Raw genomic sequence first — 14,043 nt, forward strand, 5'->3', positions numbered from 1 at the left:
GGTGATTGGGTGCTCTTTTAACTGGAGAGGTCACACCACACCTAAAAGGAATGATTCGCCCCAACGGAGTAATGGTCACCAGCCAAGCAATCAGGCTGGTTTCCTCCCGGGCCGGGACCAGACGGCTCAGGAAAGACTGGCCAGGAGCCGGAAGACACGCGCAGGAACAGAGGTGCCAGCCAAGGGCTATGGGAAGGCCCCGATGGGAAGCCAGGCGCCGGTCCCATATATCGTGCTGGCTCCTGAGAACGGAGTGCAACAGCTCCAGGTCAGTGTCTGTGCATGTCACCTCATACCTCATACTAAATCCTGTGACCTAAGACGGCCTGAGCTACTGACTGCTCCTGTGCAACTCTGAGGGGCCACCGAGGAGCTGAGCTCCATGTAGATCGGGTATGCCCCACCTAACGCCACCCTTAATTGGTGCAGGAGGAAAGGTCACCTGTGGAAAGGATTACCTGCATTTTTAAAGCTGTCGGCCAAGGAACCTGGAGGACAGGGAGTAAGTTAGAACCCAGAGCCCACTCTCACCTGCTCCCACCTGGGCCATGCCACCTGCAAGCCCCAGCGTGAAGGCCCCACGCAGGTCTTTCCCACACAAACAACGGCCAGGCCTCCACGGTGCCCACCACAATTTCCTGGGGATTAAGTATCAAGGGAGAGAGAGTCATGTCTTTGGCTCGGTTAAGAACAACCAGGTTATGAAACTAAGCGAATCTCTGTGGTCGATCAGAAAACGACAGGAAGGTGGTTTTTAATGATAACAACACCCCATGAACACACAGCATTGACAAGGTATATTCATTCGCACACCTCACCTCATTATAACCTCTCAGAGATCCTGTGAGGTGTTCTGATCCAACTGGGTGTTGGATCAAGGGGTGCCCCCTGGGGCTGGGAGGGGAGGCGCCTGGCCCAGCCGTCTGTGTGGGTCAGTCACTTCCCAGGCGCAGGGTCGCACACAGGCCCTTTCTGAAGGGCTTCCCAGAAGATGACAGTCTCCACAAAAGGAGGAAGGGTGTCCCGCCAGTTTCCCTGCTGCTCACAGTAATTACGATGCCAAGAAAGTCCTGCCCATCACTAAGCAAACACTGTGGGCTCGCTTTTCCTGTCTCAGTTTTCCACTCGCAATCAATGTCTCCTGTGCACTGGGTATCCCAGACCTTCCTTTCCTGGATGCTCAGAGGGAAAGCCAGGCCCCAATTCACCTGCAACGGACCACGGAGGCAACACTCCAAGAGAAAACAGAACCAGGGCCTGATGAACTGGCCAGTGAGCTAAAAGAATGGCTCTGCCCAGGGGAAGCCTGCAGCTTCCGACATGGATGTGCAGGGAAGGCTGGATTCTGCCCGCAGAAGGCAGGCTGAGGACCCAGCTCAGGAAGAAAGCAGGGAGATTTCTGGCTCCAGCGGAAAAAAAAACTTCAAAGGGAAACAGAAGAGGTGGGAGCTTCAAAGACCCCCTGCAGGACCAATTAACACCTGCAAATGTTGATCTAAGCAGCCATTTAATGACGACAACTTCAGAAATGGATGCTGAGCCTCACCTCAAAAACACCTTTTGCTCCAAAAAGATCGGGCTGGAGGTGTTGGAAAGGAAGTTCTGTGTTGTTTTCTAGGAGAGACCGTAGTCCAGAGTAAAACAAATGCTCAGTAGAGTGAAATGCATCACAGATGCATTTAAAATAAACCATAAAAAAAGGATAGGGAACAAGTTAAATCTCTAAGAAAATGTAAATGTAAATAAACTATACTGTAGATCTATGAGTTAGGGGGAAAAATCATATAACCATTAAAAATCTCATTTTTAAAATAGGATTTACCTATTTAGTAGATTCGGCAAATGCTCTTAGAAATGTGAAGAAGAGACAACATGCAAACATACATTTAAAGTCTGACTTCAAGTTTATCAAACTAACAGATAATAACTGCAAGGAAGGAGCTGGGTCTGGAGTTTGTTTTGTTCACGGCAGTGCTGGTTCCAACACCGGTGTGTCTGGCACCAACAAAGCACTTAAGGAAAATGTGTTGAATTCATCATTTACTTACTTTTAATTAAGTAATAATTAACATGTTGATACAAGGTGCTTGGCTATGCAGAGAGAGAAGGATCTAGTCACAGAGCTGTCTGTGTGTATTATAGCAGGCCAACTACTCCCAGTGTAATAAGTGGGGGGCTCTCATTTTCCCAATTTCCCGCAAAGGCTGTGCAAAACGTTTATCATTTTGTTAAACGCTGGGTTTTTTTAGGGAGCCAGAGGACCTGGGAGTGTTCTTGAACCCTGGCCTGTTGTGTCAGGATCGGAATTTTCCAGCGGTCCCCCCATGTGGGTTGGATCACACTGACCACCTAAAAAACGGTGGCCCCTGTCTCCATCCCACCTCTGACAGCCACGGAGCAGGCCCTGCAAGGTGCTATCAGCGAGGGCAGGGTCACACGCGGGTCACTTCCTCACTCTTCTCTGAGGAGCTCCAGGAAACAATGAAAAGCAGACCAAGTGGTAAATAGGTTCAAGAGGTTCAAAGAGTTGAGTGAAGAAACAGTTCAAGAAGTTCCTTGCTGTTAGGTCAGCGCCGGGTGCCATCTTTATTCATCACATCCCTACGCCAATTCTACCCCCTTTGGAAACATGTTTACAAAGAAAAGCAATGGAAAAAGACCTGATACACAAACACCTAAATCCCACTGAACTCACTAATAGCATGTGAATAGGCAGAAACGTTGTTTGATTCTCTAAGGTGGAAGCATTTGGTAGAGGGAAGAGAATGGTCTTCGGAATCCAAGATCCTGGTGAGAACACTGCCATTTACACTCTAGATGGGCCTTGGGGCTCCTTACTTCATCCTCTTGGGGCCGCACTCTAATTTGTAAAATGGGGGTTTAACCTACTTGATACTGTTGTTGAAAGACTTAAATAAGCTTTAAATAAAGATCAATCAAATCATAGGCACTGGACAAATCTTACAGTTTTTGTGTGTGTGTTTTTGGTTTTTTTTGGTGGGTGGGTGAGGGATTGGGTTTATTAAAGAAACCTGGTCACAGTGGAGGAATTTTTACATAAAAACACTTCGTCATTAAGCTCTTGGAAACATGAGCTTCGAATCTGGAACTTGTTCATTAGATAGCAGAATCCAATGACCGCTTAGCCTGACCTGCTAATCTGGTCCATTTTTTTTAAGTACTTTTTTTTTTTAAATTGATTTTTTTAGAGGGAGAGAGAAAGAGAAACATGGATATGAGAGAGAAACATCAATTGACTGCCTGACTCCCACATGTACTGCAACGAGGGATTGAAATCTGGGCATGTGCCCCAGCTAGAAATCAATACCAAGACCTTTCAGAGCACAGGATGACCCTGAGCCAACTAAACCACACTGGTCAGGACAACCCGGTCCATTCTTAAAAAGGTGAACATTATGAGGTCACAGCCAGTCTGTGAACACTGGAGAACTGGGAGCCAGAAAACCTGAGCCACCTGCAGGCTAGACAGCTTTAGCCAAAGCACCTCACCAGTGGTCTCAGTCTACACACCTGTAAAATGCCTGACATGACACCTTGCAAGAGCTTGTGAGCACAGTGGCCAGGCCCAGCCCCTGAGTGACATTAGGGTTCTCAATGTCATCGCTGGCAAGTGTTTCTAGCACTGTGCTCTGGGGAGGCACATCTGCCGACCTTCTGACACGGAGAACAATCACTCCTTGAGGATGTAACTGCTCCCCTTTAGTCAAGTCTGTCCCATCCTAGGCTGCTGTCACCATCAAAGGGGCTACAGGTGGCCTCCTTCCCAGAGGCAGGGCCTTGCCCAAGTCTCAGTCGCAAGCCATTCTCTGTGTAACAAAGTCCTACGGGCTCCTAGCTGAAGTCACAGACTCCGCTCTGAACCTTCATTTGTTGGACGAAAGTCAAAAGGATGCAATCGTCCCTAGAAGTAGCCCTCAACACCCCAACCTTTACTTACAGGTTTCCTGGAAAGAAGGCTCTCAGGTGCTCTCAAGAGGAAAAAAAAAGCATGTTCAGAGGAGGTGAGAAAGGGTGGAGCAGAGAGAACTAGACCTCAGTGCGAGAAGACATGCTTCTCAACTTCATGATGTTGTAGAGGGTGGGCACTATCTGTATTTTTAAATTGTGCTTACGTGGTTTATTTTAGAAATACTTTTGTGCTTTCATACACCTGTCGGGGGAAAGGCTGCTAGCATCTTACATTTAAAACCCGAGAAGTACAATCTCCACCTTTCATGTTTGGAGGAGGAAAACAAACGCCTAAGGTTCCCTGCTGGCCCCTGCACTTGCTCCAGGTGTCCGCTAATACAGCCTGAGACAATGAGGAATAAGCAGATAATCATTTAAAATGACTACTCGTCTGGTGCTGCAAGTGCACCTGAATTCAACGTACCGTTCAGTTATTGCACAGCCTCTCCCCCAAACCCCTTCGGGCCAAATGGAAAGGTCCAAAAAAATCTCCTGTTTGGACTAATCAGCTCCAGGCACGAACACCTTAGTTATTAGTTAGCAATGAAAGGCAGAATGTAAGCCCTAGAGCAAGAGTTCCTGTGTCTGAGAATGCCCTTCAGGGAGAGGCTGTGTGTCAGCTCCTAAAACTTTATGATAAATTGTGCGTGTACGTGCCTTTTTTTTTTTTTTTTTTTTTTTTTGCAAAGTTTGTCTAAAATCTTCATCAGCTTCCCAAAGGATTCCAAGGGAAATCCCAAAGGAAACACCATCAATAAAGGTCTCCCAGCTAGAGAGCTCCCACGCACCTGTAACTGACAGTGGGAGACTAAAAGTCAAGAGGGAAGTCAGAAGGCTTTCCTGCTAGGGCTACCCTACTACCAACCCGATTTCCAACCTGCAGCAAATCCCTTAACCTGTTAACCGAGCGGGACCTATAAATACGTCAAACGTAAACAATATCGGGAACAGGTAGGACGTATGAATATGTCCTTGAAATATATGTTGCGCCCCGAGAGGGACGGTATATATTTTTTGTAATCTTTTTTTTTAAAAATATTTTATTGATTTTTTACAGAGAGGAAGGAAAGGAAAGGGATAGAGAGAAATATCGATGAGATGAGAGAGAAACATCGATCAGCTGCCTCTTGCACACCCCCCATTGGGGATGTGCCAGCAACCAAGGTACATGCCCTTGACCGGAATCGAACCCGGGACCTTTAGGTCCGAAGGCCGACGCTCTATCCACTAAGCCAAACCAGTTTCGGCTATTTTTTGTAATCTTTATCATTGTTTGTAAAATTTATAATTTTTTAATTCGACGTGTCCATTTTTTTTGTCAGTATTCTTTTCTATTTTTTTTTGTAATTTTGTGTTTTCCTTTGTGCTTTATATATTTAATAAATGAAAATATTATATATTTCATTTATTTTCATTAAGTATAAATTAAAAAAAAATAATATGAAATTACATCCTCCAGGCGTGACATACTAATACGATATGTCCTAGTGAAAGAGTACACACCCGTTACAGGTTGCGTCATTAAAAAGGGAACTCCCTGGTTAACAGGTTAAGGACCTCCTATTCCTCCATTTCTAAGTCTGGAAGATGAGGATGTTAGAGCTGAATGGTCCCTTAGCTTCAAGACCCTTAAAAATGCCAGGACCAGAAGGCACGGCTTCAAGGAACACAGGAAAAGGTGTCAAAAAGGCCTGCATGGAATCCTTCTCACAACAGCCGCTTAAAATATTCACCGCTGCCTTCCTAGGAGGGTCAAAGACAGAAGCCACCTCACATTTTCTTCTTTTTCTTCTATTTCAGAAAGCCGAATTTGAAGTGTCACAATAATACCCTTTGAAGGGATTTGAACTATGAAATTCATGCAAAACGACAGTGAATCTGTAAGGATGCATAAGAAGCTCAAAGAATGTAAAGTAGGAGGAATTTCTCTCAAGCCTCATTATCAACCATGTAATCACTGCAGCCACCTATTTTAGCTGGTGTCACCTACAGCTGTTAATATGTGTAACTGGTGACCATTGCTTATGGGTGTCATAAAAAAAAATGGATGTTTTAATACAATCCTGGAATTCTGGATCAAAAAGACTAATCTCGTACAAGAGAAGAGTGTCTTTCTTCATTCCATGTCACTCTCTATACTTTTCATAATAAACGTCTGATTTTCACAAAAGTACAGCTAAGATGAAAGTCCTCAACCGTTTAACACTAAGTCTTTATCATTACGTAAGGCAAACATTCACTAAAAAGATAACTCTTGTTTTAGTTGGTACACTTGTATATATTCTAGTATCCTAACTCAACCATAAACTTTCAATCTAATTATCAGACCCCATAAGTCCAAAGCAAATTTAGATGTGGTTGCTTGTGGCAGCAAATTTAATTGAAGCCTTTTCACAGGCACTTGCTAATAAAAAAGAGGAGATGGAAATTGATCCTGTTTTTACACACGCCACGGCCAAATGAATGCTCCGTCTGAAACCCATTCCCCAAAGGGATAAACTAATGTTCCAGGCAAAGCATCAAAAGTCACGGGATGAGTCAGTATGAGAAGCCAAACGCAGGTGACTTCTACAGACCTAACTTCACCATCACCTCCTTCCTTGAAGCCCGGGAGAAATCAGTATTGGATCCGAGGGGCTCTGCATCTCACATAGGCAGGGCTAACAGAAAACATCGGTGTAAGCAGCACAGCGGTCCCTGTTACTCCAGAGCTCAATGGCATTGTTTCCCAGGAGTGTTGTTCTCACAACATTTCAGGGCTCCTCCTTCAGCCTCAGGTGTCTCAGGAATACCGGATCAAACATACTACTCTCTTACAAGAGAAAAGTGTTTCTCCTCATTCCATGTCACTCTCTCTACTTTTCATAAATGAACGTCTCATGTTCACAAAAGTGCAGGTAAGATGCGAGTCCTCGGTCATTTCACACTAACTCTTTATCATTACGGAAGGCTAACTTTCACTAAAGAAAATAACTTTTTATTTTAACTGGCAATCATGTGTGCAAGCACCATTCATTTCTCAAAGATAAAGGGTTCTGATAACCCGAGGAGGGGAAGGAGTTAAAGCTCCATGGAGACCAGCGGGCTAATGCACATGAACATTCTGCGGCAGCACCCTGTCCTAGCAACAAGGTTAGGCCTGGAAAGTGTGCAGAGAGCAGGAACAAAGTCCAGAAGTGACTCTTGCTCAAAGAAATCCCTCCTCGGGAGAAAGAACAGGCTTGCAATCCTAACCAACTGTCACTTTTCCGATGAGACTGGAAACTGAGGTCCTGACCCCTTGTGGTCTTTAATCATAAACCAACACAAGGGTGTGGGTGTCAGATTTCCTGGCCCAATCACAAAGAGGTCAAACATTAAATTCAATTAGCAGAAATTACAGTTTCTAGGAAACTAACCCCTCCTTCCTTTATTACCAGTCTCTAGAAGAAGCTTCATCAGAGACTGTAGAGATTTAATATTTTATTTTGGGGAGTAAGGGGGTAAAGAAGGGAGGGTTGTCTTATTGGATTGACAGTGTTTCCCGAATAAATGTATAACTCAAATTTCCTATCGTGGAGATCTCAGCGACAGCTGGAGGAAGGACGACCCCCATAATCCTTCTACAACATTCTGGGAGACTTGCTGTAGAAGACACTGAAAAGTTAAGATTTCATCTTGACTAGTAAGTACTCCACCGTCAGCCAGACAAAGAAATTCCTGAAAGGCTATCAGTGTTTTGTTTGTTTTTTCCCCCCCTTACAAGCACTCACAGAAGTAGGTCAATGTTAATGTCTAATAAACAAAGCAGTTCATTACTAACCACGGTCTGTTTCTTTTGTGATGAGATTTTAATCCATTTCAGCTGCATCCAACTATCACACACAACTGTCCCTCAAGAAGAGTAAAATGTATATTCATAACTGACGCCAGCCTCAGGCTTTTCTTACGTTTAAAAAGGCAAGGGTGCCGGGGGCTGGGGAGTCTGAGTGTTGGATACTTTCTCCTTCACTGTCTAGGATCCAGGACAGGAGGACTTTAATTTCCCTTCCAGTCCCTCCTCCAGAGGCCCTGTGTCTGAGGAAATCCACAGACAACAATCAAACCTTTCATCCCGGGGCCTCGTTCCCACCAGACCCCTTCCTGTTCCAATCAGGTTTACAAAGCGTTTCCCCTATTCTACATTTCATGAATCAACTGCAAAAATCTGCCAACCTCTGCCAGTTCCTCTTGTGCTCAGCTGAGAGGTTCCCCTTCCTTCCGTGGGTAGCACAAGGCTGCTCTGGTTTTTAACTGGCGTAACGTGGAAATGCACTGTAGGAGCTTGCTAACTCTTTCACGGCCAGATACCAGTGGGTCTGGGGCGCTAACACCATCTATCTACTAAGAAACTGTCCCGCCAAGCTCAGGTTAAAAGCAGATTTGTTGCCAGACTAGTGTTGACCCCGTTTCCAATGTGTCCGATTCTGTCACCCAGAAGGAAAAGGAAGAGTGAGCAGGGCTACAAAGTAAGCAACTCAGTTACTTAGCAACTGGACAAAACTTGCCACACTACAGAGGCGGCACAAACCCATTCAAAGAGTAACAGTCTCCATTTGCATGCAAATGGATAAAGACAAAACTGGAGAGGGAAATATAAATTAGCAACAGGGAGTGTACAGCAGTGGGGCTGAGACCCAGATTTTAAAGAACAGCTTCTCCTAGGAAGAAACTGTATCTGTACATATAAAGAGATATGAATAAATGAATGAATGAAAGGAAAGGAAGGAAGGAAGACAGATCACAGGCCCTAACCAACGTACACTCTCCCTTCAAAAAAGTCAATGCCATGGAGGGTAGGGAAGAGGCGGCACAGAAATTTTAGTAGCTAAAAATCAAAACACCTCCCCTGCTAACACATATTTAAAGTTCATGGAGAGATGATCATGGGAGGCTGGGAAAATCCAGGGAGAGCAGTTCTCCCTGCTTGTGAGAAAAGCAAATAAAGCATCAATCTTGGGGAAAGATCTTGGGGTGGGGTGGATTCCGTGCCTCTCCGGGTCTTGACCCTCACAAATGACACCCCCTTGCCCCTAGCACCCACTGGGGAAGCACAGTTTCCCAGCTCAGATCGAACCCATACCCTTCAGAGGAGACACATGGGCCTGAGGATTTTCTGAGCAGGAGGGAGAGACCCTGTCACCTCCTTGGCCCAGGGGAGTGAGTGCTCCAGGCTTTTCTGTTTGCTCCAGGAGCTCACAGTCTGGGTCCCCAGCTCCTAGCCACACACCGGAGCCAGGCTGTCAGTGCCAGGGTGCCAGGCTCAGTGCCAGGAAGGAAGAGGACAGAGGGGGCTCCTCAGCCCCACCCCCAACCCCCAGCCCCAAACCTCACACCTGGACCATGTGGGCAGGGCCCAGGGCTGACTCACAAGAGGCCCAACCACCCGGCCACTTACTTTTCATACTCGGTGTTGTCTCGGTCACAGCGAGAATCCTTGTGCTTTTGCCAGTCTTTGCCATGCTTGCAGGTGGTGAGGAGCAGGACATCCTCCCCGTTATGCACGTGATATAAGGCATTCCTGGTGTCTGACCCTATCCCTGTCAGGTACCTCTTCCCCTTGAATACCAGCATGTACTTCCTGAGAGGAGGGATAGTGTTAAACCTCAAAAACCCCCTCTCCCCTCCTGTCCTGGGGTGATCCTTAGAAAAGAGGGGAATAGAAACATCAAAGTTGGGTCGGAAGTTTTCAGTACTGATGCTGGCCTTGGCCAGCATCGCCTGGCCGATGTCAAACCCCACGTCCTCGGTGTAGTCGGGCCAGGTGCCGGAGTATAAATTAAAAATTAAATGATTCCTACCATTGTTCCACAAGTGGAGGCTCTGCACTTTGGATCTTAAGTTATGCACGTACTGGGGCGACAACTGGTCTCTGTCTAGCGTGTCCAGGCTCAGGACAAAGAGGCACGCCTGGCTGGGGTCCGAGGTGTAGAACCTGGAGCCCTCGATGGCCGCTAGAATGTTTTGGTAACTTTCGGCAATTTTCTCCCCTTTTTGCTGCGGGTACACGTACACTTTGAAGCCGTTTTTCTTGCAAAGGGCGAAGTCGAAGCAGGACTCCATGCGGCACTTTTTGCCTTTGTAGATGCTGGAGTTGGCGTCCCGCTTCTGCCGGGGGGACACGGGCGCGACGGAGTCCTCGTTTTCCAATTGATCCCCAGGAACGAAGGGGCGCAGGGCGTCCGGGAAGCGCGGCCAGAAACGATCCGGACCCGGGTGGTGGTGCAAGCCATTCCGACCGCCGCTGCTGTGCTCTTCCCTCCGGCTCCTCCTCGACGCCCTAAGCTGCAAGCCTCCGAAGTAAAACAAAAGGGCGAGACAAGAGCCAGCGGAGAGCAGGATGAAATAGCGTTTTTTGGCCTGCATGTGTCCTGCCTGGGTCGAGAGGATTGTAAATAAACACGAGGATCGCCCAAGTTTCCCAGTCCACACTTTCAGCTCCAGTCCGCCATCTTCCCGCCTGCAAAGACTTCAAACTCTCCGCTCCCACCTTCTCTGGATGCCTTTCCCCAAGCCGTGGACTGATCCAGCGCATGTGGGCGATTTCTCTAACTTTCTCCCCTCCGGTCTTTCATCGTCGGGTTGCACAATGGACGGGAGAGGGAGAGCGGAGCGGGGCTGAGGATTCCGCGCCAGGGGGTGGGCGAGCCGCGGACTGTGATCTTCTGGCATGCAACAAGACGGGGAGGAAAAAGAAAAAGAGGGGAGAGAGGAAGAAAGAAAAAAAAAAAAAAAAAAGGCTCCCGGTGCCCGATCAATGGCAAGACGGAGTAGAGATTTCCTTGTCTTCCTTGTCTCTCGGGTTCCTCTCGGCGGCGGCGGCGTGGAGAACCAGCCCTGGGAAAGCCAACTTCAACTCTCCCCCCGCAGCGCTCCCGTTGCAAGAGGAGCAAGCACTCCGGTTCCAACAAGTCAGCCGGAGCCCGGCTTCACAGCCGGCTTAGTGCATCCTGCAGCCGCGGCGCCGTAACCTCACAAATCCCTGCATCGCTCTCGATTCCCTTTCTGCAGCGGCTCCGACACTCGGTGGCGGCGGCGTGGACTCCTGCGCTCGCGGGGCCGGCCCCCCGGACGCGCGCGGCCCAGCTGCAGGCGGCGGCGGCGGCGCCGGCGCTGGGTGGCGGCGGCGGCGGCGGCGGCGGCGGCGGCGCGTGCTCCCCGCGGGCAGTGCCGGCCCCGAGCGGCGCTTCGCCAGGCCCCCTGCGCGCGCGATCGCTGCCGAACCGCCGGCGTTCGGTCGCCGAGTGTTACCCGGTTCTGAATGTTACACTTACACATTCCATTCCCGACACGACAGCGCTGACCTCATCCATCCACGCAGCCCGCGCTGCCATTGGCCGGGCGTCACGTCCGGGCGGGGCGGTGCTTCCGCTGCGCCCATTCATAACCCCCGGCCGGCGGCGCTGGGCCGGCTCGGCGCGGGGAGCGCGGGGGCCGTAAAGGGAGGCTCAGAGCGTTCCAGGGCTTCGGGGGGGACCTCAGGTGCCTCCTCTGCAGCCGGCGGGAGGCCCCGTGCAAGCCCCTCCTCCGGTCGCCCTGGTCTGGGCCCGGGTGGCGCCTCCGCCCTCCGGGGACCACAGCGCCGCCCAGAGGAGAAGGTGGCCCGGGAGCCGGGGCCGCGGGCTGGCGTTCCCCGGGCCGCGCTGCCTCGGCCTCCCCGGCGCCCTCAGCTCTCCCTGCGAGGGAGCGCCTCCCCGAGCCCGCAGCCGGGAGCTTGCGGGTTCCTGGAGAGGATGCTTGAAAAATGGAGCACTGGGGCGAGCCCGAGGGGTGGGGGAGGAAAGAAAGGTTTTCATAGAAAGAGACCAGCGTCCGGAACGTCTCTCCCCGACCCCCTTCCCCCTTTCCTCCGAGGCCCTATATTTTTATTTCCTACCAAGCATTTGAACAGATCCCTTTTTTCCGAAATCGCGACCCTTTTTTTTTTTTTTTTTTTTTCCTTCCCCCAAGGAGAGACTCCAGGAATAAAGAGGAAATATTACAATCAAGGGGACTGGTCCCATTATTCTGTCTCTGTGTGCTGAGAGAAGACACCTATTCTCAATCCTCTTATCTACTTGCGCATCCTTTCCTCACAATCTGAAGCCCCTTGTATTCTGTAGAAAGTCTAATTCTGTACAAAGCTTCCAAGAGATCCAATCACAGCGAGGTGGGGTGAGGGGAGACTTTCTAATGGCTAAAGAGAAACTGGTTAAGTTTATCCTTGTTAGTCTCTACTGGTGACGGTTTTTCAGATACCCCTTAGTGATGGATGACTAGTAGAACTGTCCCACCTGGAGAAGGGAAACGTGAAGCAGGAAACGACCTTATTTGCAATGAATGCAAGATGGTTGGTCCTCCCCTCAAATGCCCCTCCATACCCCAGCCCCAAGCTCTTGAGGACCACATTCATTTCTGGTCAAAGTCATCCTCCCTGGCCTGGCCCTGAGTTCTTTCCTGAGAAGCCTCCCAGCACTTTCCCTTGCTGAAGTGGAGGGGCCAGGCCAAGCTGGACAAACAGTTGCCTAGGGCAGCAAGCTGTTTAGGGATTGTTTATTATGGGAGTGACTGAGCTGAGGACACACACACTTCCCAGTTCCCCTCGGGCTGCAAAAAACCCCAGTGGGTGTGGACAAAAACCATGGTTCAAACAAGCCTGAGTGAAATGATCAAGTGGAAAGTTTTAAACATTTGTTGTTTCAGATTTGTTTTAATAAAGTGGGGAAGGGGCACGGGCGGGGCATTCCTGTGCATTCCTGAAGCCTCTCCTTACTGCGGACATGCCAAAGATGAGGCAGCTTTTCCAGATCTGACTTGCATCCCCACACAACGTGGAGACGCCTGGGACAGAACTGAGAATTCAGTCATCTTCTAAATATGATGACAACAATGCAGATAAATGCAAACCACATGTAACCCAGGGCTCTCCCTCTACCCCCACCCCCAGCCCCTGGTGGCTGACAGCAGCCATCCAAGGCTTCCTTCTGTTGAGATTAGGGCTTGGATGATCTGGGCCCTGTGGAAGTTGGGGCTGTGGGGATTGCAGCCCCTTTGAATCCAGCCAGTTGTCCTGTGTGACCTTAGGGGGAGCCGGCAACTGTCCTTGCTCTTTTGCTTCTCTTCCTGCTTTGGCACATGTTTCTCGCTAACCATTGCTGACTCCCTCATCCCACGCCCCTGCGTGCCCCAGCCCTGCTCTCACATTCCACAGTGGTGCATATTGTGAGAAAGACTTCACTACTGAACATTAGAAAAAATTTGGAATCAGACCCCAGTTCTGTCATTTACTAGTTCCTTGGGCATGTGGCTCCATCTCACTGAACCTCCGTTTCTCAAGGAAAAAGTCAGAGTAGTACTTATCTCGCCAGCCTCTTTGAATGTGTAAACTGTGATTTGCTCTGCCTGTGCAACATTTTTAGCCTATGTTCCCCATTCCAAAATACAACTGGAAACTAAAGTAGCCCCTACAATTGCGTCTCCCTCTGTTTTATTTTCTCCCTAGCCCTTCTCATTAGCTGAAATCCCGTGTTTGTTTGCTGGTTTACCGTCTGTATTTCTTCCCTAAAGAGAGCCCCCTGAGAGCAGGAGCCTTGTCTGTCTCGCTCACTCCTGAGTCCCCAAGGCCCAGGGTAGTTCCTGACACTTAGCCGGAGCTCAATCACTGATTCTAACGAGTGAACAAATCACTGAAATTTGGCGTCAACACTGCACTTGATAGTGCTTGAAAAGAAAAACCCCGTGGTCATCTCCCAAAGCAGGGCTGAGTCTCCTGTTCCAGTGGAAATAGTACTAGCCAGGAATGTCTTAACAGATGGCTAATCAGTCCATCATAAATGCTCTAACAACACATGTCAGATCATGATTTCCTCTGTTCAAAGCCATCAAAGGACCTCTGTTGCTCCTTGCCAGACCCCTTTCATATCATTTCCTGCCGGTAACTCTCTCCCTCCAGCCCAGTTTACTCACCCTTCCCTAGGCAGGATGGTTTCCTTGCCATTCCTCAGGCATGCCAGACATGCCCCTGCCTCAGGGCCTTTGCACATGCTTGTCTCTGCCAGCATCTACATGACACACCTC

The 14,043-nt window shown here is 49.0% G+C and overlaps 1 protein-coding gene across 3 annotated transcripts in view; it reads right to left on the reverse strand.

Annotated features, from left to right (window-relative positions):
* EXT1 (exostosin glycosyltransferase 1) overlaps nucleotides 1-11,269 on the reverse strand; it is a 263,571-nt gene extending 252,302 nt beyond the window's left edge. For 2 of the 3 annotated variants that reach the window (XM_036436832.2, XM_036436831.2), the window contains exon 1: nucleotides 9,386-11,267. In XM_036436832.2, the coding sequence (XP_036292725.1) occupies nucleotides 9,386-10,353 (968 nt within the window). In that variant the 5' untranslated portion in view covers nucleotides 10,354-11,267. Of the gene's footprint in view, nucleotides 1-9,385 lie in introns of all 3 variants that reach the window. The other variant, XR_004987724.2, reaches the window with a different exon arrangement.
* Between the last annotated feature and the right edge of the window lie 2,774 nt (nucleotides 11,270-14,043).

The sequence above is a fragment of the Pipistrellus kuhlii genome, unplaced genomic scaffold, assembly GCF_014108245.1.
Source record: "Pipistrellus kuhlii isolate mPipKuh1 unplaced genomic scaffold, mPipKuh1.p scaffold_m20_p_14, whole genome shotgun sequence".
NCBI classification, from domain to species: domain Eukaryota; kingdom Metazoa; phylum Chordata; class Mammalia; order Chiroptera; family Vespertilionidae; genus Pipistrellus; species Pipistrellus kuhlii.